We start from the raw sequence: 25,093 nt of genomic DNA, 5'->3' as shown, positions 1-25,093 counted from the left end.
CCCTTCCCCACAGTGGTCCTTTTATTCTGCCCTCCCCTGGGGAGAGGAGATGACTGTCTTCAGTCCTTCTGAGGGTTAATCCAAAGCCTCTCCCACAGCCCAATGACAAAGGCTTATACTACAACCAGAGAGATTGAGGAAGGATGGTAGGAAAGACTGTTGAGTACTTCGACCCTCATGAGGTCCTTATCTGCCTGATAGAAACAAAGGAGGCAGTCTTTGAATGCTGAAAGGAAGTTGAAACTCCATCAGCCCCCTCATTGTACACATGAGGAAACTGAGGTCCAGAGAGGAGAAGGAACTTGTCTGAGGCAACACAGTTAGCTTATTACAGAACTGAGACCCAAACAGAATTCTAGACCGATGGTCTTTGTACTGTATAGTGAGTTAGAGAGGACAGCTTCTGGAAGACCAGAGATGTGGAGGGGCCCTCTAGGCTCTGCTTGAATACTTTTCATGACAGGGGGCTCTCTACCTACAAGATAAAACCATGAGCTATGATTGGACAGCTTTACTTATGTTGAGCCCAAATCTGCTCTTCATCCTCCTGTTCCTTGGCTCTTCGTTTTCGGGCCAAGCAGAACATGGCTAATCTCACAAACACATGATGGCCCTTTAAACATTTGGAAACAGCTGTCACTTCTCTACTTGGTTATTTCTTCTCTAGGCTAAATGCCTCTAGTTCCTTCTACCCATAGAATGGTCTCTAGTGCTTCTACCTTTTTGATGACCTCTACTGGATGGGCTCCTGGTTGCCAAACTCCTTTAGAAATGATTCAGCCCTTAGAACTGAGCATAGTGCTCCTCCAGACTGGCCCGATCAGAACCTCCGGGACCAATGAGACTTCTATTCTGGTTGTTGTTGATGAGACTTAAGGTCAAGTCAGCTTTTGGATTTGTTAATTTGCTTGGCTGTCATGTTGCACTGATGACAGTGAGTTCTCCGTCCTTTAGTTGTTGTTCAGTCATGTCCGACTCTTTGTGACCCCATGATCCATACTGTCTAGAAGGTTTCCTTGGCAGAGACACTGGAGTGGTTTGCCACTTCCTTCTCCAGCTCATTTTACAGGTGAGGAAACTGAGGCAAGCTGGGTTAAGTGATTTGCCCAGGGTCACACAGTCAGTAAGTGTCTGGGGCCATTTTGGAACTCAGGTCTTCCTGACTCTAGGCTCTAGACACTGAGTCACCCAGCTGCCTCCATTACACTATGGACTTTTGTCTAGTCACATCTCCATTTTGTATTTGTGAAATTGAATTTTGGGACCAAAGTGTAGGTCTTTGCATTTATCTCAGCTACATTTCACCTTGTTGCTTCTGTCTTATCATTCATACCCATGTGGTAATACCCATGTTAATTGGGAATGGGAACTCTTCATTCTACTTTGCGCTGCCATTTTTAAGTTGGAGAAGCATGCCACCAATACCTTCATGTGAGCCACTGAGAAGCATTTGGAATAGCAGACAGTTAAGAACACTTCACTGGAACTTGCCTGACAACTAGTCATTAATTACTGCTCTTGGGATTTGGCTGTCCCATGGGTTCAGAACCCACCTGATCATATGATCGTTCAGCCTGCATTTTTCATCTTGTTCACATGGCCATTGTGAGAGGCTCTGTCAGATGCTTTGCCGAAATGCAGGCAGCTCTATTTACACTGCTTCCTGGATTATGTGCCACTGTCCACTGTTAGTGAGGCATAACCAGTCGGCTTGCAGATGACCCCACTCTACCTCTAGACGATCACTGCTTCCCTTTCTCATTGCTTGGGATCTGTCCCTCTAATGCTCTAATGCTTCTAACATTTTCCCAGGGATGGGTGTCAAACTCCATGACAACCCTCTAGTTGACATTATCCTTCCCCATCTGAAGATCTGGTTAGCATCAGACTATGCTATGCCCTGTGGTGCCTGTCTCCTTTTCTTTCTTCACCAGAGGTTCCTGACCCAATGTCCATAATCTTTTCTGCAAAGTCTCTGAGGCCCCTGGCTCTGGGCCCTGAGCCTGGGGTGTGTTCAGAGCAGCTGAATCCCAGGCCCCTCCTTCCCCCAAGGAGCAAGCCTCCTGGGCCTCAGCCTCCCTCCCTGTGTGTGTATTGCTGTAATTTTGTGCTTCTGTTCCATAGCTCCAGCTGCCACAGGGGAGTCTGGTGATTCCATCCCTGCAGCCTGGATGAACAGCCACCAGGTGGTGGGAGGGGGGCACGACCTCAGCCCCTCCACAGGCTACTGCTCAAGGCTGTTTCATCCATTCACTGCCATTCATTTGCTTCCTCCTTATTGGTACCTGCTTTGTGCAGAGCGCTCTGTCTGAGGCACTGAGGGGGATACAAAGGCAGATACGTGAGCTCTGGGTCCTGTCCAGCAGCACAAGGCTTCATTAGGGAGCCAAGGCCCATGGAGGAACAACTTGGTAACAGGACAGGTTGGAATATAGGCTGGACCAAGGACTAGGACTCTGGGGGAGGGGATGGGCTGTTGGGAGCACAGAGGAGTGAGAGGGATGTCAGTGTGGGCTGCCTAGAGGATGGGCAGGGTTCAGGTCAGTCAAGTGGTGGAACAGAATGCGCAGCCCTTGGTGGGCCTCTGCCCCTATCTCTCATGGACCCCCATGTTGCCCATTCTCCTGGAGGCCACCTTCCCCTCCAGCAGCCGGGCATCCTCACGCCTCCCACATCCTGCTGATGGGACTCAGGTTTCCCCAGAGAAGGTGTGTAGAGGAAGTCTGGGTTTTCTGAGCACCATCTGTGGACAGACATAAAAGACACCTAGGAAAGCCATGCCAGCAGTCAGAAAGCTCACTGCTGGCCCCCTGGATTTGCCTCTCTTTTCTTCTTGTCTAGGCTTCTTGTGGCTGGCCTTCTCTCTGGGAGAGGGGATAAGGATTGGCGTCCTCACTGCTCTCCTTGGGCTGTGATGGTGAGGGTCGGAATCATAGGCTTAGAGTAAGGGACCTTGGAGGAATCAGAGAATCCTAACTTGGAGCTGGAAGGAACCCCAGAGGTCCTCAAATCCAACCCCCTTCACTTTACAGTAAGGCCCAGAGAGAATAAGGAACTTTTCTAACTAGTAAGAAGGTCTAAGGCAGAATTCAAATCCAGGACTTCCTGACTCCAGGGTTAATGCTAAGGCCAGTGTACCCACCCTTACCTGAATAGGAACCTCGATCTACAGGTCCTCACTCATTTCGCAGTTGAGGAAACTGAGTCTGGCACAGTGAAGAGACATGCCCAAAGTCCCACAGGTTGTATTACCTGGGCCCTGCTTGAAGAATTTAGTAACAAGGATCCCAAGGCAACCCCACATTGTTGGGCATTTCTAACATACTTTGGTCTGCAGTCAGGTCACATGAGCAGTTCCATTTACCTTTGACCTCATCCCTTATGGTCAGTGAGCTGTATTGGGTGCCCTCTAAATATTTAAAGCTAGAATAGATTTTAGAGACTGTCAAGTCTGATTCCCTCACTTTTCAGTTGATGAAACTGGGGCCCTAAGTGACTTGTTCATCGTCACACAGATAGCAAGTGGGATTTGAACCGAGGTCTTGTGACTACACCCAGAATACTCTCTGTGACATTCATTCTAGACTTAGTAGGACTGGGGACTGAAAGGGTAATTTCTGACTCCTGGCGCCAGGAAGCACATACCTTTGGTGACATTCCTAAGACATATCCACCTCTACTAATGCTTCCTCTTCCACCAGTAGGTCTTGGAGACAAAGCAATATTTTCACATGATCCAGCTTTCAGAGGTGGGAGTGAGTAGATCAGCTGGAGGCATCAGGGTGGATCCAGTTTGGCCAGAGTGGAGGGTGTGAGTTAGGGAGCTGGGGGGGATAGGGGCCTCAGACAAACTGGTGCTGGATTGTGAAGAGCCTTGAATGTCTAACAGAGGAATCTGGACTTTGTCCAGCTTTGGGTGGTCCTTGTGGACTGAAGAAGGGGTTGGGGGCATAGTCAAAGCCCATAGGGCAAGGGCTAATGATCATTTTGTCTTTGTATCTTCAGCATCAACACCAGTGCCTTTCGCCTAAGACAGAATTAAAATGCTTATATGAATAAATGATAGCCAGGCCTATCAATAGAAGCTGGGAAGTCAGAAGAGGCTAGCTTGCTGAGAAGGAGAAATTCAGTTTGGAGTATGTTGAGTTTGAGGCAATAGTGGGACCTTAAGGTGTAGATGTCCAACAGGTAGCTGGAAATGTAGGTGAAGTAGGAGCTGTGACCTTCCCCTTCCCCTTGTGAAGACACATGGCAGGATGTGCAGACTTGAGTGTTGGCCACCTGGAGGTGATAGTAGAAGCCGGGAGATGGGTTCCAGATGGTGGCTTTCTGCTCCAGCCCACTCACTGGTTTCATTAATTTAATAACTTCCACTATTTAGTTTGTGTTATTAAAAATAAATCTTTTTTTAGAATTAAAAATGTGACTTTAAATAGTATTGACCTCTCCTGCCAATAATTCTTTGAGGCCAGATTTAAAAGGCAGTGGAGCCTGAGGTACAAGTTGGTACCTTTCTCACCACTGCTGAACTGTTCTAAGGTATTCTCCTGTAGCTGCCCTGGTTAGGATGCTTCTTTGTAACTCAGCCTGCTTACCTTGGCTCAGCACCAACCCCCTCCAGCCTGCTTCCCTCAGCTGCCTGCATCTTTTACTTCTTTGAGGAGAGAGTCCTTTCTGTGACTGCTTCCTGCTCATCACAGGGATGGCCTTAGGTTGCCTTTCCAACCTCCCCGCTCTCAGAGCTCCTCTTCCTTTCTCCACATGAGGCAGAAGAGAAAAGAGAAAGCCACGCCTTCCTGGGGCGCCTTGCAGCCGAGAGCACCAAAGCCCCCACGCCAGCTTACCCCCAGTCTGCCCGAGGTAATTTTCCTCTCTCATTTCCCCCCTCCAAGCTGCTACCTGCTGGGAAGCTGCTGGCTTGTTGCCTAACAAAGCTGCTTCCTTCTTTGGCTGTGCCTCCTTTAGACTTCAGGGTCTTTAGCTAGCTGCCAGGACTCTTCCAGGGCCTGTACCCCTACTACAAAGTGGTTTCATTACAACCAGTCTTGGACCTTGTCCCTGGTGGGGACCCTGAGGCTGGGAGCTTTTCCCTGAGGGGGGATTCCCTTTCTGTGTCCCAACTTCTCTAGGGAGTGATGCTCCCTGGGGTTCCTGCTCTATGGACCCTGTTGCCCTTGGTGGGGTAGGAGGGAGGAGAGCTGGGCCACTCCCCACCCCAGGGTGCCCAGGACCACATTGGGGAGGGGAGATCTTGCAGTTGGACCAATGGGATGCACATGTTCCTACAAGGGAGTGCCTGGTACAGAGCATGCCCTTAATAGAATGCTTGTTTGTTCAATTGGTTGATGGAATGGAGGGTTCAAGATGGGGTACCCCTGAGGTCATGAGGGTTTAGAGAAATTCCTGGGAGGAGGGCTCCCTAAAGGGCCCCTGATGGGAGTCAGGAGGATTTGGGAGAAGCTCTGATATGTGGGAACAGCTCTCCCCAGGCTACTACTCAGGGTCTCCAGCAGACCTGGGAGGGTAGGGCAAAGGAGAGGCTGCTAGAGATGGTCAGTCACTTTCCTACCGGTGTTCAGTATTTCTGGTGTTAACTGACCCCAGGGCCTAGGCTCCTGGAAAAACTGAGGATGGGATGGGGGAGGAGGCTGATTTGGGGAGTTGGATATATAGATGATGGTTGGTGGTAGTAGAGGGGAGGGGAATGCAGGAAGTGATGCCAATGCCAAGGAGAAGCCTCCTGGTGGGGTGTCCAACAAGCTGGATAAGGCATTCATGCGTCCACGGAAAAGCTTGAAAATTCTCCCCCCTCTACCTGCCATTGCCCTGGGATGCTTTGAGATTCTCCTCTAATGGGAGCAACTTAAAGTAAAAGAGATGTTTTGTGGCAAAGTGGAATTATGACCAGGCAGATGTTCCTGGCTGGCTCCCTTGTGTGCTGCATCCTGGGAAACTGTCCACCTTGCCTACACCTCTATCTAGTTTTGGTGTCTACCTAGCATTGCTCCTCCCCCTAGCTGGGGAAAGGGTGAGATCAAAGAGAAGAAGCCATGGGCCACTCATCTCTGCTTCCTTTGGATTATGCAGAGAAGCTGGATGAGATCCTGGCGGCAGCTGCAGAGCCCACACTGAGACCGGACATTGCTGATGCTGACTCCCGGGCAGCCACTGTCAAGCAGCGGCCCACAAGTCGGCGCATCACTCCCGCAGAGATCAGTGTGAGTGGAGCTATGGAAGCTTGTGGGAGTGGGAATGGGATGGGGGGGACCTTCTGGCAGCGGGGCCACTGAGGCAGGAAGCATGGGTGATACTGCAAGTGGAGCCATGGGCATCATTGCCAGTAGGACATAGGTAGGACTCAGGAGGAGTGGGCCCATGGAAGTGGGGGCATGGAGTTCAGTGTGAATATAGTCATGACGGTCACTGAGAGAAGAGCCACAGGGACCATAAAGAATAGAGGAATGTGAACCACTGGGCATGGGGTCACAGGGGTCCTTATCAGTTGTACCCTGGGATTCACTGAGTGGGGTCACATGGGCTCATCAGAACAAGAACTCGGGGGTCAGTATGAGCAGTGGGATCCATTGGGAATGGGGGGAGGATATGAGCCATAGGCCTAGGAATCTGTGTGAGTGGCTCACTGGGAGGGGTGCCACAGGAACCAGCTATGAGGGTCAGTGTTGGTGGGCCCACAGGGAGTGGGATTATCAAAGTTACTGTGAATGGAGCCACAAAGGCCAGGGAGAGAAGAGTCATAAGGGTCACAGGAATCAGTGTGAGTTGGGCTCAAGGTCATGGGGTTCACAGGAGGGGCAATTTGAGATGTCATAGCAGGATCAATGAGGGTATGATCATATCACTTGTTGACCAGGATCATAGGAGATTGGTGTGAATGTGGTGAAGGACATAACAGGGTCATTGAGGTAGGCACAGGAATTGTGGCTGGGGGGTAGTATAGAAGTATCTGGGGATGTCGATAGATTGGTAAGGGTATCAGTGAGGAGTGACTTGGGGGTGTTTGAGAGGATCAGGGGATCAGTGTGAGGGTGTGGGGGATCATCAGCCTCTGGAGCTTAGCTCCTGCCATCCATATTTTCTTTCCTCTTCACAGTCTTTGTTTGAACGCCAGGGCCTCCCTGGCTCTGAGAAGCTTCCTGGATCCCTTCGAAAGGGCATCCCACGCACCAAGTCTGTAGGTACGCCATGATGGATTCTAGGGGATGGGGTTGGAGTGGGGGTATTCGTGGATATGGAGGAATACGGTTGATGGTGTGATCATGAGAATTATGAGGGCCTGGGGATAAGGGAAACCAGTTATCAGAAGGGTGAGGGGACCTCCAGCAACAGGAGAACCCTTAGAACATGGGCTAGAGACAGTAGGGATGTGCAGGTCAGGGCAGGACATGCGGCACTCACAGGAACGGGAAAGAGGGATATGGAGAGCCAAGGGGCCCCATCTCCGATGCCGCCTTACCCTGAATTTGGGGGGTTGGAAGGTGTCCATTGTCAGTTCTTCCTTTCCCAACATTCCTGCTATATTCCTCCCCCTGCCGACTGTTACTAATGACCTCTGCTGGTCTGTGTGTAGCTGGTGAAGGCCTTGGAAGCCACTTCATCCAGTTCCCCTCCTGGTGGAGAAATTGGTTTGATAGCATCCCTGTCAGGTAGTTGTCAGCCTCTGAGAACACGTCCTGTGATGAGGACCTCACTTCCTTAACTGGATCTGTGTTGCCTTCAAGGGGATCATCGGTGTTTGAATAGCCCTAATGGTTAGGCCGTCCCTTCTTCTAAATCTGCCTCTGCACTGTATTTGGTTCTGTCTTTTGCCATTAAGTCAGGAGGTCTGAGGTTCTGAAAGCCCATCACCTACTTGAAGCAGCTGTCAAATGATGCTTAGGGTCTTCTCTGCTCCAGGCTCAATGTCCCTACCCGAAGAATTGAAGGCCTTCATCATCCCGGGCACCTTCTGTTGAATGTGCTCATTTGTTAATATCCTTCCTAAAAGTGGTGCTCAGGTGTGGTCTGAGCAGGCAGAGGACAACATCAGGTCCCTAGTAATGGACACACTCTCTGTCTACCTGTCTTTTCCCCCCTCTTCTCTCCTCTCTCTCTCTCAGGTGTGGTCTGAGCAGGCAGAGGACGATGTCAACTCCCTAGTAATGGACACACTCTCTGTCTGCCTATCTGTCTTTCCCTCCCTTTTTTCTCCTCTCTCACTTTGTTTCTCTCTTTCTGTCTGTCTCAATCTTTCTATGTGTCTGTCTTTCCTTCTTTTCTCCTCTCCCTGTCTTTGTCTTTCCAACTCTATCTCTATCTCTGTCTCTATTTTTCCCTCCCTCTTCTCTCCTCTCTGTCTGTCTCTGCTTGTCACTGTCTCTTTCTGTCTGTCCCTCTCTCTTCTCTCCTCTCTGTCTGTCTCTGCTTGTCACTGTCTCTTTCTGTCTGTCCTTCTCTCTTCTCTCCTCTCTCCCTCTCTCTGTTTCTGTCTGCCTCCATTTCTCTCTCTGTCTTTCTGTCTCTGTCTATCTATCTCTCTTTCCCTCTTCTCTCTTCCCTCCCTCTCTCTATCTCTTTTACTGCCTTTCTCTGTATTTCTGTCTTGGTTTCTCTGTCTCTATCTCTCTGTCTCTGTCTTTCTGTCTCAGTCTGTGTCTCTCTCTTTCCCTTTTCTCTCCTCTCTCTGTGTCTGTCTTTCCGTCTCAGTCTCTCTGTCTCTCCTTCCCCCTACTCTCCTCAACCCCACCACTTCCCTCCTGCCTTTGTCTCTTTCTCAGGGGAGATTAAGATGGTGGTAGCTTTTTTTTTGGCTCATATGTCTGGGCTCACATCTGTCCCATTGAGCATGTCCACCAAAACCGAGATTTCTGCAAACAAGCTCCCCCATTTGTATTTTTGCAGTTGATTTGTTTTTAGCTACCGACTTAGCCTTTATCCTTTTCCTAATCGTCTTAATAGATTTAACCCATCATTCTAATCTGACAAGATCTGGGGAAATCCTGCTATCTGTCATCCAGCATATCAGCTATTCCTCCTAGCAAAGGTGAGGTTGCTGAGCCTATCATCTACGCCTTCATCCAGGGTTTGATAACAATGCTGAACCCAAGAGAGCAGAACCCTCAGGGCTTCTCCCAGAGATCTCCCTTCCACTCATTTCATTGGGTCATTCAGTCAGTTTTGAATCCATCCCACTCTCTCTTGTCCAGGAAGGAAGCTTGAGCCTCAGTCCAATGCATCACTGAAATCTCAGGATGTTATGCTTAGACAAGGCTAGTTGGACATGACCTATTCTTAAACTCATGTTGGCCCTTGGTAGTCACTGTTTCTCTTTGTAAGTGCTCAACGCCTGCCCTCTTACTAATATTTAATAACTTTCTTGGAAATCAGACTAACCTTTGCCCTTCTCCAGTCTTGTAGCTCTTCTCATTGCTACAATTTTCAAAGATTACAGTAACTTAACAAGCCCATCTGCTCGGCCATTCATCCCTCTGGTGTGTTCTTCATCTGGTCAAGGTGATTTGAGTTCATTAAGGGAAGCCTGATGCCTTTTACTGGCCCCTAAGTTACCTTGAATTTCACATTCCTGTTCTGTACTTTCAAGAGTGAAGATTGTTCTCCTTGGGAGAGCAAACAGACCCAAATAAAATTGAGTAGTTCATCCTTCTGTCCACTGATTGTTATCCTTGTCCTGTCTGCTTTGAGCAGCAGTGATGTCCCTTCTTTTATTTCCTCCTTGTCCCCATGTGACAAAAAAGGACAACAGAAAGGATATCCATTGCTGGCTAGCCCCAGGCCATCCTGTCAGAGGGCTTTCAGGACTGAGCCAGTGACAGCTGCTGTTACCCAACCTCGTGTCCCTCTTTCTCCTTATCCTCCAGGTATCCTTGATTGGCTCTTCTGACTTTCTGGATATGTTGCACCTATTCCAAGGCATTATCTGGCCCTTCCTTTTCTTTGATTCAATTCAGCTCAAGCCCACAAATGTTTATTAGACACCTATTGAATGCAGAGCCCTGTGCTGGTGCTGGTGAGGGTAGGAGGGGAGAATACAGAAATGTGAAAGCCCCTGCCTCCAGGGAGCTTGCAGTCTGATAGGGTGATATGGCCTGTACACAAACCTCTTTGACATGTCAGTCGATCTGGGTGAGGGCAATCCCCCTCTAATTTTGTGCCCCCCAAGTTCAACCACACCTTCTCTTTCTGTATGACTCTTGTCCACATTCTCCCATTCATTCTTTGTAGAGGGGCTCCTTAATGTTGGCTGGGGGGCCTTCCTCCTGCTGTCTTCAGGGTAGGATGTCAGCTATCCACCTGTTTTCCTTCAGTCCCTTAATGTGACTGGCTCCCCTTTCCCCCCACTCAGCCATCTCCTGGAAGCCTCTCTCAATTACTCTGTGCTCCTGGCATTATCCCACCCTCTGTCTCTTCAGTTCCTTTCAGGTCATTCATTGCCTGAAGTTTTGATTTTTGGGTGAGTGTGGTGTATCATGATGCACCACTGTTAAGCATCATAGGAAGGATACTGGTGATGAAAATGTGTTTTTATTTCAGAAAGGTTAGGGTTGCTGAGCACAAGGCACAGCTTCCCACACACAGTCAGTCCAGTCTCCTCTCTTCCTCCCATTCAATTCAGGCCCCCTCTGCTCCTTGTTTAGCTGTATCACCTGCATGAGATAACCTTGAATCCAAGATAACTCTGACCATCAGAACAGTGATTTGTAGCTGGCATTTACACAGCAATGCACTTTACCTATGTGTCACCCAGAAGCCTGACAACAACCTTGTGCAGAAGATGCTCTGGCTTCATTATCCGCATTTTGTGCATGTAGAAAAAGAGGCTCAAGGGCAGCTAGGTGGTGAAGTGAGTAGAGCACTGGCCCTGGAGTCAGGAGGACCTGAGTTCAAATCCAGCCTCAGACACTTGACATGTGTTCTAGCTGTGTGACCTTGGGCAAGTCACTTAACCCCAATTGCCCTGCCAAAAAACAAACAAACAAACAAAAAAGAGGCTCAGAGAGCCTTGTCACTTGTCCATGGTGGAACAACTGGTCCACCCAACTGCAAGTTATAGTCTGAACCAGCGGCATTCTTCATCCACTTGACTTCCTGTGTGAATGATCAGGTCGCGTTCTTTTGAGTGGTTGTGGGTTTCATCTAGGAGGCCCCGCTGCCTTTCTCCCCTTGACTCCATTGAGACATTGCCACCCACAAACAAGGGTGTCTGGAGACTCCACCATTTCTAGGAAAGCCCTCTTCCATCGGGACTTGCCCGGAATGGCCTCCATTGTCATGGCAAACGCCTCGGGCAGGCAGATAGCTAGTTCCTTGGTTCATGTTGGACTTGGATGTTAGTAGACAGAAAGCTCTCTCTTTCAAGGAATGTTTTATGAACTCAACACACGCAGGGGAGACACCTGGCTGGAGGATGGTTGTTAAAGCTCATTGAATTCTTCCAGCCAAGTCACACACTTCTTGGTAATTAACAGGCAGCATCTTCTGCACTTTCATTTTTGTGACCCTGGGCAAGTTATAACAGTTCCCCATCTGTAAAATGGATGCCGAGGTCCCTTAGAGCTCTATATCTGGGATCCTGTGACTTCCATGGACCTCAGTTTCCTCATCTGAAAAATGAATGTAAGATTTCTTTTGGTGTGACAGGGGTGCTTTGTGACTCTTAAGGTGCTCCTTGTCTCCTCCCACCCCCAGTCTGAGACAGCAGTGGCTGTTCCCGCCTAACAAACAGCTGTATCCCAGCACGCCGGGTCTCCTCCATGAGGCCCGCTTCCCTACCTTCCCTCTCTTGCCTAGGTGCTTGCCTTGCTCCCTCTGTTTCTCTCCCCCCAATCTCTTATCCTTCCCCCTTCTCCATGGCCCCAGTCATCCCTCTGGGGTTTGCCAGTGCCGCCTCCTCTGCCATGTTCTCTCAGGGCTGCGTGATGCCTCTCCATGTTTGCGACAGCTTGATACACGCTTCCTCTAAGAAGTCTGTGTCTTCCTGGCTTAGATCATCCGCCTCTCTGGCTCAGCTGCACTGGTTACCTTAGCGATGTGGCTCTTCTGGCCCCCACCTGAACTCAGTTGCTTTCTCAGGCCTCTTCCCTGGAGGCCTGAGCTCCCCTTTGAGCCATTTTTCTTTCTGTCCAGAGCCTTATGACTTCTAGGTAGAGAAGGCCGAAAGGCACCTCTTGCTCATCTGAAGACTCTCAGGCAGAAGAGGCTTCCCAGGTCCCCAAGGCCCCCTTAGCCTTGAGCAGGGACCCTTTAGACAGAATCTTGTGGAATGCTCACTCAGCCTCCACTGGATGGCCTCTAGTGAGGGCATGCCCAGCCCCTCCTACTCAGGCTTAGCTTTAATTGTTCGGAAGTGGGAGAATTTACATTTTGCTTTTGCTTTGCCATGAATCTTACTGTTCTGATTTTCCATTTATCCGGCTCAATCTCATCTTGTTTGACTTGGCCCTACGTTCTTGCCTGCAGAGATATTTTTGGCTCCTGATTGTGTAACCCGATGTGTTAAGTTCTTCTTCTCAGCTTTGTGTCATCTGCCTATTCAATAAGCTTGCCATCTATGCCTCCAGCCCAGTCATTGATAAAAATGCTAAATAAAATGGGGCTGAAAGTAGAGCCCTGGGGCACACTATCAGAGACCTGTTTAGGTTGACTCGGAGGCGTGACTTGAGGAGTGCCGGTTCCTGTCAGCTATCCATTGAATTGTCCCAAGGGGGTCTTTGACCGTAGGCTCTGAGGACAGCTGGCAGGGCTGTCCTCTGAGCAGTGGGACCTGGTGCAGAGAGTAGGGAACCTACCCGGCTGTAGCGGTCTCTCATTCCTCCCCCGCATAGCTTCGCCCAATCACATCTCCCAGGTCCTTCCAAGTCTCCACTGCTCCCCCACGTCCCCACGCCCTCTCCCTCCCCAGGCCTCACCCCTGGTCCCCGGGCCTGACTGCCGGTCCCTCCGTAGGGGAAGATGAGAAGCTGGCCTCTCTCCTGGAGGGGAAGTTCCCGAGGAGCTCGTCTATGCAGGATGCTGTCCGTGAGGGCCATGGGATCCCGCCCCCACCCCAGACCGCCCCTCCCCCCCCACCCTCCCCTTACTACTTCGACACAGGACCACCTCCCTCCTTTTCACCGCCACCCCCGCCAGGCCGTGCCTACGACACCGTGAGATCCAGCTTCAAACCGGGGCTGGAGGCCCGGCTGGGAGGGGCGGGACCCCCTGGGCTCTATGCCCCTGGCCTAGGCGCTCATGGGCCTCTCCCTTACCCTGAGCGCCAGAAGCGGGCTCGGTCCATGATCATCTTGCAGGACTCACCCCACGAACCAGCTGTGGCCGAAAGCACCCGGCCTCCTCCTGCAGCCACGCCCCCTGAGCGACTGAGGCGGAAGGCACGAGTACCTGGCAGTCAAGACAGCCCTTACGCCAACCTGGGCGCCTTCAGTGCCAGTCTGTTTGCCCCATCCAAACCCCAGCGCAGGAAGAGTCCCCTGGTGAAGCAGCTGCAGGTGGAGGAAGCACAGGACCGGGCTGCTTTGGCTGTGGGGGGCAGCGGCAGCAGTTTTCCTCGGGAGCCCTCGCCCACTCGCCGAGGGCACCGGCTCGGGGGACTCGACTACCCCCCCGGGGAACCACCTGGCCTCCCATTTACTGGTGCCGGCCCTGGCAAGGAACGAGACCGTCGGCTGGATGAGAGGCGCCGCTCCACTGTCTTCCTTTCCGTGGGGGCCATCGAGGGCAGCCCTCCCAGTGCAGAGATGCCATCCCTGCAGCCCTCGCGATCCATCGACGAGCGCCTTCTGGGCAGCGGCCGGGACCTGCTCTTACCCTCGCCAGTCTCCGCTCTCAAGCCATTGGTCAGCAGCCCTAGCCCCTCCCCTGTGGGCTCCACCTTCATCCACCCCCTCACCGGCAAGCCCCTGGACCCCAGCTCGCCCCTAGCCCTCGCCTTGGCCGCCCGAGAGCGGGCCCTGGCTTCCCAGGTGCCCTCAAGATCCCCAACCCCCGTTCACAGCCCAGACACGGATCGGCCAGCCCCTCTCTTTGTGGACATCCAGAGCAGAGAGCCGGAGCGCAGCAGCCTGGCTTCCCCCACCCCAGCCTTTTCCCCCCGGGGCCCCGCATGGGGCCCCCTCCCTGCCCGCCGAGAGGTTGAGAAGTCCCCACGGGAGGAGAGGAAGACCCCAGAGGATAAGAAGTCCATGATCCTCAGCGTTCTGGATACATCACTACAGCGTCCCGCTGGCCTCATCGTGGTCCACGCCACGGGCAATGGGCAGGGCCCTGGGGAGCTGGAGGCAGAGGAGAGTACACCAGACACCCCCGAGCTGAGCCAGGCCCCCGCTCCGGCCGCTGCCACTGTGGCCGCACCTGGGGCCCTGCCCAGCCCCCGGGCCCAGCCCCCTAGCAGCCCCCCTGCCGCCGAGACGGTGCCGGGACAGGGCAGCTCCGAGGAAGAGCCAGACATGGTGTTCGCTGTGGCCCTGCCCCCAGCCCAGCTGTCATCCAGTGACGAGGAGACGAGGGAAGAGCTGGCCAGAATCGGGCTGGTGCCACCCCCAGACGAATTTGCCAACGGCCTCCTGGTGACCACGCCCCCCCCGGGCCCCGGGCCGGCCCCTTCCCCCATGGCCTCGCCCAGCCCAGCCTCAGGGAAGCCCAGCAGTGACGCGCCCCCTGCCCCGGAGTCAGCCGCGGATTCTGGTGTGGAGGAGGTGGACACGCGCAGCTCCAGCGACCCTCACCTGGAGACCACAAGCACCATCTCCACCGTGTCCAGCATGTCGACATTGAGCTCTGAGAGCGGCGAGCCCACGGACACGCACACCTCCTTCGCTGACGGACATACTTTTGTACTCGAGAAGCCGCCTGTGCCTCCGAAACCGAAACTCAAGTCCCCGCTCGGGAAGGGGCCCGTGACCTTCAGGGACCCTCTGCTCAAGCAGTCCTCGGACAGCGAGCTCATTGCCGCCGCCTCCGCCGGGCTGGCCTCCGGAGCTGGGCCTGCCCGCCCTCGCTACCTCTTCCAGAGAAGGTCTAAGCTGTGGGGGGACCCGGTGGAGAGCCGGGGGCTCCCAGGCCCCGAAGACGACAAACCGACTGTGATCACCGAGCTAAGCTCCCGCCTGCAGCAGCTCAACAAAGACACCCGTTCCCTAGGGGAGGAGCCTGTGGGAGGCCTCGGAGGCCTGCTTGACCCCCTCAAGAAGTCGCCGGCTGTGGCAGCAAGGTGAGTGGGCTGGGGCTGGGGCGGGTGGAGAGAGGGAGGTGGGCATGTCCAGGGCATGTGGATGCTATCTACCCTCTACCCTCCCTCTCAACCATGCCTCTGTGTCCATTCCTCTGTCCTCCTTTGGTCCATCCTCTGTCCAGCTAGTACAAAAGAGAAAGGGCTTTCCCGGCCCTAGCCTGATGAGGAGAAATCACAAGCCTGCCCCTGAGCCTTGGAGCTCCAGGTAGACAGAATGGATAGGATCCTTGGTTCCCTTCTGACCACCCTCTCACTCTCAAGTGAGCTGCTCCATACTGTGTAGCAGTCCCAAGATGTCTCCCCGGCTTCCCCAGGCCCCCTAATGGCCCTCTCACATGGGGTGACTCTGGTTCCTTGCCATCGGCTGGTCTTCCCTTGCAGTCCGCAACACTGAGTGCTCAGGCAGCCCTGGAGGTCACAGCCTAGGGATCCTGCTTGGAGACGTTGGCTTACTTCAGGCCCACACCCCATGTCTCTTGTATGCTTTTCCGATTTTACCCAAGACGGCAAGCCTGCCTAGGGAAGTAGCTCCCATCAATCCTCTTCCTCCACAGACTTTGGTAATACACTTCTAGCTTTCTGAGTGGTTCTGCTGCGCTGGGGATAATGTTACTATCAGAACTGTGGGAGCCCTTCAAAATGGCTCAGCAGGTGGCCCATCTGGAATTAGACTGGGTTGGCTTGGCCCCAAAGGGCAGAATCAAGAGCACTGGTTGAGTGTCTGTGGGGTGCAGTGTAAAGGCTGGGTTTGGAGTCAGGGAAGACCTGGGCACAAACTCACTTTTTCCTCTCTGAGCGTCAGTTCCATTATCTATAACATGGGCATCCTGGTGCTCACACTACCTAGCTTACAGAGTCGTTGTGAACAAAATGCTTTGCTAAATGGAAAACCTGTTAGAAATGGGACCCGAGGTTCATCTGTGGGCTGCAGGGAGGCAGCCTTCCACTCACAGTAAGGGCTGTTCCAAAGCATAATGGGCTGTCTTGGTAGGAGTTAGCTGTCTGTCACTGGAGTTCCTTTAGCAGTGGCTGGAGGGTCACTTGTCAGGCTTGGGGCTTGGGTGGAGAAGAAGGTTGGAGTAGATGAGTAGGTCCCTTTGAACTGTCTGATTATTTGATTCTGTAAAAGGTCTGGAAGAAGTCTGGGGTGGGGTGGGGTGTCACCAGAAATAGAAATGGGCATTGTCAGCACCTATGACTTGGGTCTTCGGTCCCTAAGATAGGTCTGCCCTCACCTTGACGTCAGAGGCCTGTCCTCATGTCCTTCACACAGCTCAACTTCAGAGTCCTTCAGCCTCCCCCTTCCCTGATCCCATCCTGTTGCTCCCCAGACTGCCCCCCCCGCCCACCCTGGATGGTGGTGAGGGGGCCCTGTCCCCGGAGACTCCAACTCTGTTCTTCGTGGGGAAGAAAAACTCTGTGACCCTAAGTTTTAGGCACACATCTGCCAAAGATAAATTTATTAATCAAATTATTCTAAGCCTCTTTTCCACCCAAGCTATGCTTGAGTTACAATTTATAGTGTTCAAGAACAAAGACATTCCATTATCAAGATCAAACAGAGGGGCAAAGTCTAGGCAACAGTTTTGATCCATCAAATGGCAGCTGTCCCCACTTTTGACTGCGTCTCAAGGAATCATTTCCCTAAAACCTCGGAATCCCTTTGACCACTCCTTCCCAGGAGTCTTTCTTCAGCCTGGTCAAAGGTGAAACAAACTTCCATTAATCGAATTCATTAAATATGTACTTTCCTTTCTCTTGGCTGGTCATAACCCTAATTAATTTTGGAGGATTCCTTCCTGGGCTGGTCAGGTCTCTCCCTTGAGAAGCTGGTTATGCCTTGGATAGGAATGATGTAAAAGATTCCAATGCAAGACATTATTTGGGGATTGATGGTTAAAGAAAGACTGATAAGGACTTCAGACAAATTAGTAATAATAGTATTTTATAATATGAAGCCTAAAGAGGGAATGGCATAGGGGAGAATTAGTCTCTAGCCCTCCCTGAGGACTTTGCTCTTCCCTTTGGCCGAGGAGATGAGGATCCAAGGCTTCAGAGGATCTCATTGTGTCTTCCTTTATTGGGTGAATGTTCAGGACCTTGAACCCAGAGGAACCAAGGCTTCAGGCAGCCTCTGGCCCTGGCAACCCCAGAGGGTTAGCACCTGCATGGGGTCCTGGCACAGCTGGTGATGCCAGTGGTTCTTCTGGGCACCAAACTTTGAACTGCTCTGGATGCAAAATGAGGACTCCCAAACTTCCCAGTCTCTTCACAGCCCTTTGAGCTGGTGGATCATCCTTCCTGGCTGTGATCTCAGGAGCTGCCTGCCTCAGCCCATCTCTGGTGCCCACTTCCTTTCATATCCATGACTCAAGACTTGTTCACTCACAGTGACCTCTGGAATCAGCTTCCAAGTCTGGAGTTGGCATAAGAGATGGGAATGGAAAAGGCCATTTGGTACCATGCAGACATTTTATTGATGTCTGCAAACTGAGGCATAAGCAATTCTACAACAAATTTGCTTATAGCCTATACAAGACTGCCATCTCCCCACCTCCTAGAACTTTCACTCTCTCCCTGTCTCTTCTCTCTCTTCTGCCTTCTCTCTCTCTCTCTCTCCCCTCCCCTCCTCTCCTTCTCTCTCTCTCTCTCTCTCTCTCTCTCTCTCTCTCTCTCTCTCTCTGTCTGTCTCTCTCTCTCTCTCTCTCTCTCTCCAGCTCTGATCTCTCATCTCTTCACAAGCTTGTCTATGTTGCTTTCACACAATCACTCCACCAACACTAACTCTATCCTGTGCTCAGGCAGACTCTACTGTGTACTTTGTCACAAATCCCTTGGGCTTGACTCCCAAACATGTCTATTGTAACTAATTAATTACTAGAGTCACTACATTTTTATAAGGTGAAGGAGAGAGCAAATGAAGAATTATAGACCAGCCTTCCCCTTGCTTCACTTCTCAGCCCTAACAGCTATTCACCTTTATGCTTAGAAATAAGCATCAGGCTCAGGTGTGCATTACAGATGTACCTGCCTAGGGGGAAACCCCAAGTACTTAGGATTAACCAAGCTTGCCAACAGTGAAGAGCCAAGTCAGACCTGCTTGCATCCTCATCACTATTTCTCTACTTTCACCCCAAACCTGGGCTTTTCCCAGCTGCTAGTCCTGGAATTCCCACCCATGTGTTGGTTGGCTTGTCTGAAGATTGCTCCTTTGGTGAAACTCAGTCCCAAACCCCTTCAAGCCAGGTCCAAGATACAGGGCCTTAACTGCTGGACCCCAACCCTCCCTAGAGGCTGTGCACATCTAGTCCTGTCCCTCTGAAGTTCAAAAGCAGCTTCCCCTATCCCGGGGGCCTGGCACTTAAGATTGTTTTCTCAAATACACCTGACAGATGCCGCAGGCTCTTGGCTCATCTGTAGAGCAGGGATGACCTGAATCAGAGAAGGAGTTGTCTATCTTGGTTCAGGTTCCCTGCCCTGCATAGATCTTCAGGATCTCTCAAGTGTTCAGAGGAGAGGACTACTGTGTCCCCAAATCCCTTCATTACATTTTGACAAGATATGATATTTTAAACACAACACGACATGTGTTTAGTTTTTAGAAGCAGTAAGAGGGTTTTCTCTCTGTCCCTTGGGTGTCTGTCCATCGTTTGTTCCTTGCCTATCTGTCCCTAATATCCTTCCATCCATCCTTTTGTCTGTCCCCTCTTCAGTTCCTAGCTAGCCTTTTGTTGTTTCCATCCATTCCACCTGGCCAGTCCTCTCTGCTCACCTTTGTCCATCCATCCTGGGCTGCTGCCAAGCTTGGTCTCGAGTCTCTACTGCTCTGGGTCAGATGGGATGGAGGATGCCATACCATGGCCCTTAGAAAAAAGGCCATTATGGGTTTGTGCTGGTGACTTGGGATGAGAGCCTAAGGAAAGGGAGGGCTGGGTTGGGAACCAGGTACTGTGGTAGGAGAAGGCAGTTGGCTGTGTATGGGAATTCAGAGATAGCTTGAGCCCGTAACCTTTCATCAACACACTAGAGAGAATGTAAGTGGCACCTTTGAGCTCAGTTCCCCTGGAACCTAAGATTTTGGGAGATTCTATCTGGTTCTGGGGAAACTTTGCCTTAGATTAGGCTGTCGACCATAATCACTGCCAACAAGCTGCCAGGAGGCATCTTCTATGCCTAGCACTGTTGAAACCTCTTCTGCTGCCAGACCCCATCCCCACCTCCCCAGGCCACTCCTGCTCCTTTCCCAGATACCTCTTCCCTAGGCTCCTTCCCATCTGGCTTAAGCTATCAGGCTACAAGCAATGTGTGGGCTGAGGCCCTGGGAATGCACAGGCCCAGGCCTCATGTTGGTGGAGGGGAAAGGTTTGAACCCTATAGTTGAGAAAAGTGAGGGGAAGTACCTGGGAAGACAATCATCAGGTACCAGGCTGCCACCTGGGCTCATCTGCCAGAGTCTTGTTTTGACCTCTCTCCTGCCCTGTCAGACCCCCATCCTCCAAAATGGAGCCCATCCTTTGGCCATAGCTCATTCCCCTTTGCTAAACCCTCTGGCCTATGGACATTCAGCACTGGACTGCCCTGCCAGTCTCATCAGGTCAGTCTGGGCTCTGGGTGTGGCCATTCCTACCACCTGCCAGGCTGCTCTTTCAGCATTTCTCAGCTTCATTGGAGCCTGGGCCTCTTCCCTACCTTCCAGTGACCTTCCTGTGCCCTCTCATGTTTGGACCCCACCCTGTCCTGGGGAGTCCTCCAGCTGGGCTCCATGGAGTGGTCTCCCATCCTTATTTCTGGCTTCTGGGTGCCCAGGCTCTTCCCCCTCCCCTGAAGACTCCGTCTTTTGAGACCTTGCATGTGCAGGCAACGCTTTATTTTTCTCTTCAGTCCTTCTCCACAGAGGTTTATTAAGCCTATATTATGCACAGCACACTATCCTGGGGCTGGGGAGGGGGGTTGGTTCATGTAAGCCCCCAGGGGGCTCACAGTCTAGTGGGAGGGGGTAAGGCACAAACACAGATCACTCCTGTGATTGTAAAATAGGGACATTTAGGAGGGCTGGGCAAGTGCTAGTGGATGGCCCAAGTAGGAAAGACTACTTGATGTGCAGATCAGGGGAGACTGCTAGGAAGATCCTAACCCTGGGGTTAGACTTCACAGGATCGGTAGACATTCAACAAGAAGATGGGACCAGGAAAGAGTGGAAGCTAAGGCCCAGAATCAGGAAACCTGGCTGGCACATGGAAAGGAGCCAGCTGGCCAGTGAGTTGGCCAGTTTGGTTGGAATGTGGAGAGTTTGAGGGTGCACTGCTTGCGTGCCCAGGGAGGTTGGCTGTCTCTTCCTGAGCAGTGAGAATATGAAGGGATGCTGGAAAAGCAGGCAGAGAACTAAAGGAGGAAAGGTAAGGAAGAAGGAGATTGGGTTCACATGTTTTACATGTTTCTGCTCTCCGGGTCACATGAACCATCTGCAAATCTGCATATCCTTCCTTTCCCTGTTGTGCCCTCGTCTCCCCCCGGGAAGAGTCCTTTGCTCAAGGGGAGCTGGGCAGGGCCCTCCCATCCCTTCATCTCTTTGCCCTTCACTCTTTGACATGTTTGGCACAAGGGCTCAGCACTGATGTCTCTGGGAAGATTGGCTGTCTCTTCCCCAGCTGTGTGAGACAAAGGTTTGGTTTTGTTTTTTCTTCTTTTAAAAAACTCTCAGACCTGCCCATGTGCCCCTGTCCTTGACTTGGGTTTGGGAGAACTCTGTCTCTTGCTCCTCCCCTTTTCAATGATGTAATGCACTGGCTCTCCTCTCCAGGAGCCTGAATGCCAACTCATCCACTCTCTAGCTTGAACATAGTCTGTCATGAGGTGCCGGCCACTAGCCCTGCCTCCCTCAACTGTCATTTAGGTTTTTGTCTTTGAGCTTGTCTGCTGACCCATTCTTCTCATTCTTTAGCATCCTGTCCTGTTAAAGTCCTGGGGCTTCCTCCTGGAGCTGGCCATGGAGTGAGGTCTTCTGTGCTCAGGAGCCTTTGATGGCTTGGGGTGTCTGCCAGGTCTGCACACCTCTCATCTGTTTTGATGTCCTCATGGTTTGGGGTTCCCACTGTAGGTTACCAAGTTGTGATGCCAATGGCCCACTGGCCCCCAGAACACACTGCCTTTTCTTTTCAAAATGAATTCTTTTTTTCCAGTTATATCCCTTCCTCTCCTCACTATCCCCAAGCCCAGGGAGGCTTTCAGCGTAACAAAGGAAAACAATTAAATAAAGCAGTTCGACAAAATCACCTGACAGAGCCCCAAGACTAACAACATGTGTGACACTTCATATCCATAGACCCCATGTCCGAAACAAAAGAAGGCACATTTCCTCGTGTCTTCTCCCAGAGCCTAGCTTGGGTATCATAATTACAGCATTAAGATTTCTTTTGGTTATATTCTTTCTTTAAATTGTATTGTCATTGTATACATGGTTTTCCCAGTTCTGTTTACTGTACACTGCATCAGTTTATATAAATCTATCTTTCCTTGAATTAATCACTTCTATTATTCTTTAAGGCACAATAATATTTTATTACATTCAAATGCCATGGGGTTTTTTTAGCCATTTCTCAATTAGTTGATGGGCATGCACTTTGCTTTTAGTTTTTCTTTCTGCCACAAAAGTGCTATGATTAACATTTTATGAACATGGGATTTTTCTCTCTGTCTCACCTCCTGGGACTATGTGCCCAGCAAAAGGATCAAGTCACCCAAAGCCTCAATGTCCTTATCTGTGAATTGTTTGTGTTGCCAGCTTTGCAAGATTAGATCTGTAAGGCTTGAATGTACAGCTTTGTTAACTTTGAAAAGTAGTATTATTATCCTTTTCCCCAAAGGGACATATAGCATGGGACACTTAGCCAAAAGTTCACCAAGTCCAAGTGTCCTGGATCCACAGCACCCCTTTGAATGTGCCCATCTAGCTAGCTTTGTCTACAGCCAATGAGAAGTCCAGGCTGGATCTTGGTAAATCACTCCTTTTTTTGCTAAATGTTCACCAACTACCTTTTCTAGCCATTGGAGAATTTTGCCAGGAATGGACTTCATGCTCACTGGCACATCGTTCACAATCTACATTCTCTTTCCTTTTTTGAAAACTGTGACATTTGTCCTCCTTCAGTATTTTGGTCCTCTCCTATTCTGCATAGCCTTTGGAATGTCAGACCCATACTGGCACATCAATGCCAGGGCTTACCACACTTGAAACTGGTCATACAGGACTATTTTATTACCTAGTCTTGATTCCATCTTCTGCACATCTGTATTAGGAGGGCAGAGTTTATAATGTCAAAGAGGATCATAAACATGTCTGAAAGGTTCGGAACCGCCGGATATAAGAAACTCTCAAAGTAGAAGGCAGAAGAATCAAAACATATATTTAGGCTCCACAGTAACCAACCCATGAACCAGCAACCCCATTTTGATATATTGATCAAAAGCTTCCAGGCCCAATAAGTACGCCTTGAAAGAGTAACCAGGAGGCTACAGAGAAGCATGATTGCGTAAAGCAAAATCATGCTTCCCCCTCTATGGTAAAAAGATTACCCACTGGCCTGAAGTCCTTGTTCAGCTTCCTCCCGTAGGTCAGCTCTGCCACTGGCAGCTCCTGCTTCGGCTGTGGCTGTGCGGGCTGTGGCTGTGGCTGTAGCTATAGCAGCCTCTGGCTTCAACGGGAGCTGCTTTTAACCATCCGGCTTCTGCAGGGGTGTACGGTACGCCGGGGAAAGCACAGGTTCTTTCAATCTGCTTAAGCAAGGTGAAGGGGTTGACCAGGAAAGCACAGGTTCTTTCCATCAGCTTAAGCAAGGGAAGCAAGGTGAAGGGGCCAACAAGCTTACTCCAGTCCAACATACAAACAGCATTCAGTTCAGGGGAAAAAGCCAAACTAGTCAAGGGCACTTGTTGACTAAGTGCTAAGGAGCCCATTTTTGGTTGCCAACACAACATCTTTTATTCTTTAAAATAAATTGTGATGGATATCTTTTGGTTTCATAGCACCTTCATTTCTCAGTGCGCTAGTACCCCAGCTCTTTCCCAGAGACAGAACATCTCATGTAACCCAAGAATAAAAAGAGAAGGAAAACCCCAGTTCATCAAGACTAAATAGAAAAAGACTCATAGAAAAAAACTTGATGTTATGAGCAGTGTTCCTCACCCAAAGCCCCCTGCCTCTGCAGTGAAAGGAGAGACTTACCATATCTCTTCTTTGGGGCCAGGCTTGCTTAACTTCAAAACATTCAGTGTCAACTGTTTTGTTTTTGTTGTTCCAGCATTGTTCTCGACAACATTTACAATGCTGTGGTCATTATGTTGTTTGCTTTTCTGGTTCTTCTTACTTCACTATGTATCCATCCACGTATACCTTCTCATGATTCTTGGTATTCATCACACTCCTAATTTCTTTGAGCATAACTATACTCTGTGACATTCCTGTATCACACCTTGTTTAGACTTTCTCCAGTCAGGGGGCATTTACATGGTTTCCAGTTCTTTGTAACTTCAGAAAGGGCTGCTATAAATATTTTGTTCTTTATGGGGGCCTTTCTTTTTATCTTGATTTTCTTGGGTAAGTGCTTATCATTAGGATTTCAGGGTCAAAGTGAATGGACGAGTCAGTCATTTTCGATTCATAATTTCAAAGTGCTACCCTGAAAGGTTGAACCAATTCATACCTCCACAAACAGTGCAGTAGAGTGGCTGTCTTTCTACATCCGTGCCAAGATGGACAACTTCTTTGCCAGTTTACTGGGTTTGAGGTGAAACCTCTGAATTGTTTTGATTTATATCTACCTTATTTGGAGCAATCTTTCAAAAGGTTGTTAATAGCTTGCTTTTTTTGGAAACCTGTTTTTTCTTGCCCTTTGACTGCCACTGGGGAGTGGTTTTTGGACTTCACAATTAGGTAGTTCCCTGTCTTTTTCCTTTATTTTTAAATTGGAATTTTTATTCCAAGTTTCCTGGTGAGTTCCCATTGTACGCACATCAGGCTCTTCACACAACCCTTACTTTCCCTGTTCACCAGAATTATTCCCCTTTGTGCCTTCATAATTTTGTTCTTGAAAGTACTCTATCCCAACTGGGTTGACTTCCTCTGCAGAATTCTAGGCCACAGGATCCTGCTTTTCCTTTAAATCCTCTGGAATTTGCTCTCCCCAAATGTACTGAGCATGTCAGACTATACCTAGCATTCTTCTTCACCAGAACAAATTCTAAGAGGAAATGTCCACTTCTCCCTAAGATTACAATCGTATCCACCCCAGCAACTAATTCCTCTTTGTTCATGAGAATCAGAGTCAGAACAAAAGTTCCCTTCATTGGTTCCTCTGCCTTTTAAAGGCAGAAATGATCATTTGGGCAAACTGAGAATTCTTCCATATTTGGGCTCCAAAACTTTCCTCTCTGGTGCCTTGGATATCTTAACTGTGCTTGAAGATTTCAGAAAATTAAGCATCACACATTTTGACAGTTGGAAGGGACCCCAACAACCGTCTCATCCAATCCCAAACAGAAAAAGAATCCCCTTTGTGACACACCCAGATGCCCTCTAGCCTTTATCTGAAGATCTCAGAAGAGGGGGATCTGCTGCCTCCCCTGGGCCCATTCCATCTGGGGACAGCTCTCATTGTTAGGATGCTTTTCTTGACGTCAAGACTTAATTGGACTCTTTGCAACTTCCTTTCATTGTTCCTGGTTCTTTCCTCTGGGACCAAACAGAACAAAACTAATCTATCTTGCACATGACAGCCCTTCAAATATTTGAGTATAGCTATCATATCCTCTCTTCATTCCTTTCTTCAGGTAAAACATCTCTGATTCCTTCGT

General features: G+C 50.3%; 1 protein-coding gene across 3 annotated transcripts in view; it reads left to right on the top strand.

Annotated features, from left to right (window-relative positions):
- Nucleotides 1–25,093, top strand: part of SHANK3 (SH3 and multiple ankyrin repeat domains 3) — a 69,324-nt gene that overhangs the window by 34,252 nt on the left and 9,979 nt on the right. For 2 of the 3 annotated variants that reach the window (XM_036760034.1, XM_036760036.1), the window contains exons 18-21: nt 4,771–4,860; nt 6,088–6,218; nt 7,112–7,196; nt 12,961–15,223. In XM_036760034.1, the coding sequence (XP_036615929.1) occupies nt 4,771–4,860; nt 6,088–6,218; nt 7,112–7,196; nt 12,961–15,223 (2,569 nt within the window). The remainder of the gene's footprint in view (nt 1–4,770; nt 4,861–6,087; nt 6,219–7,111; nt 7,197–12,960; nt 15,224–25,093) is intronic. The other variant, XM_036760035.1, reaches the window with a different exon arrangement.

The sequence above is a fragment of the Trichosurus vulpecula genome, chromosome 5 (genome assembly GCF_011100635.1).
Source record: "Trichosurus vulpecula isolate mTriVul1 chromosome 5, mTriVul1.pri, whole genome shotgun sequence".
NCBI classification, from domain to species: Eukaryota; Metazoa; Chordata; class Mammalia; order Diprotodontia; family Phalangeridae; genus Trichosurus; species Trichosurus vulpecula.
This window is presented reverse-complemented; position numbering and strand designations above follow the sequence as displayed.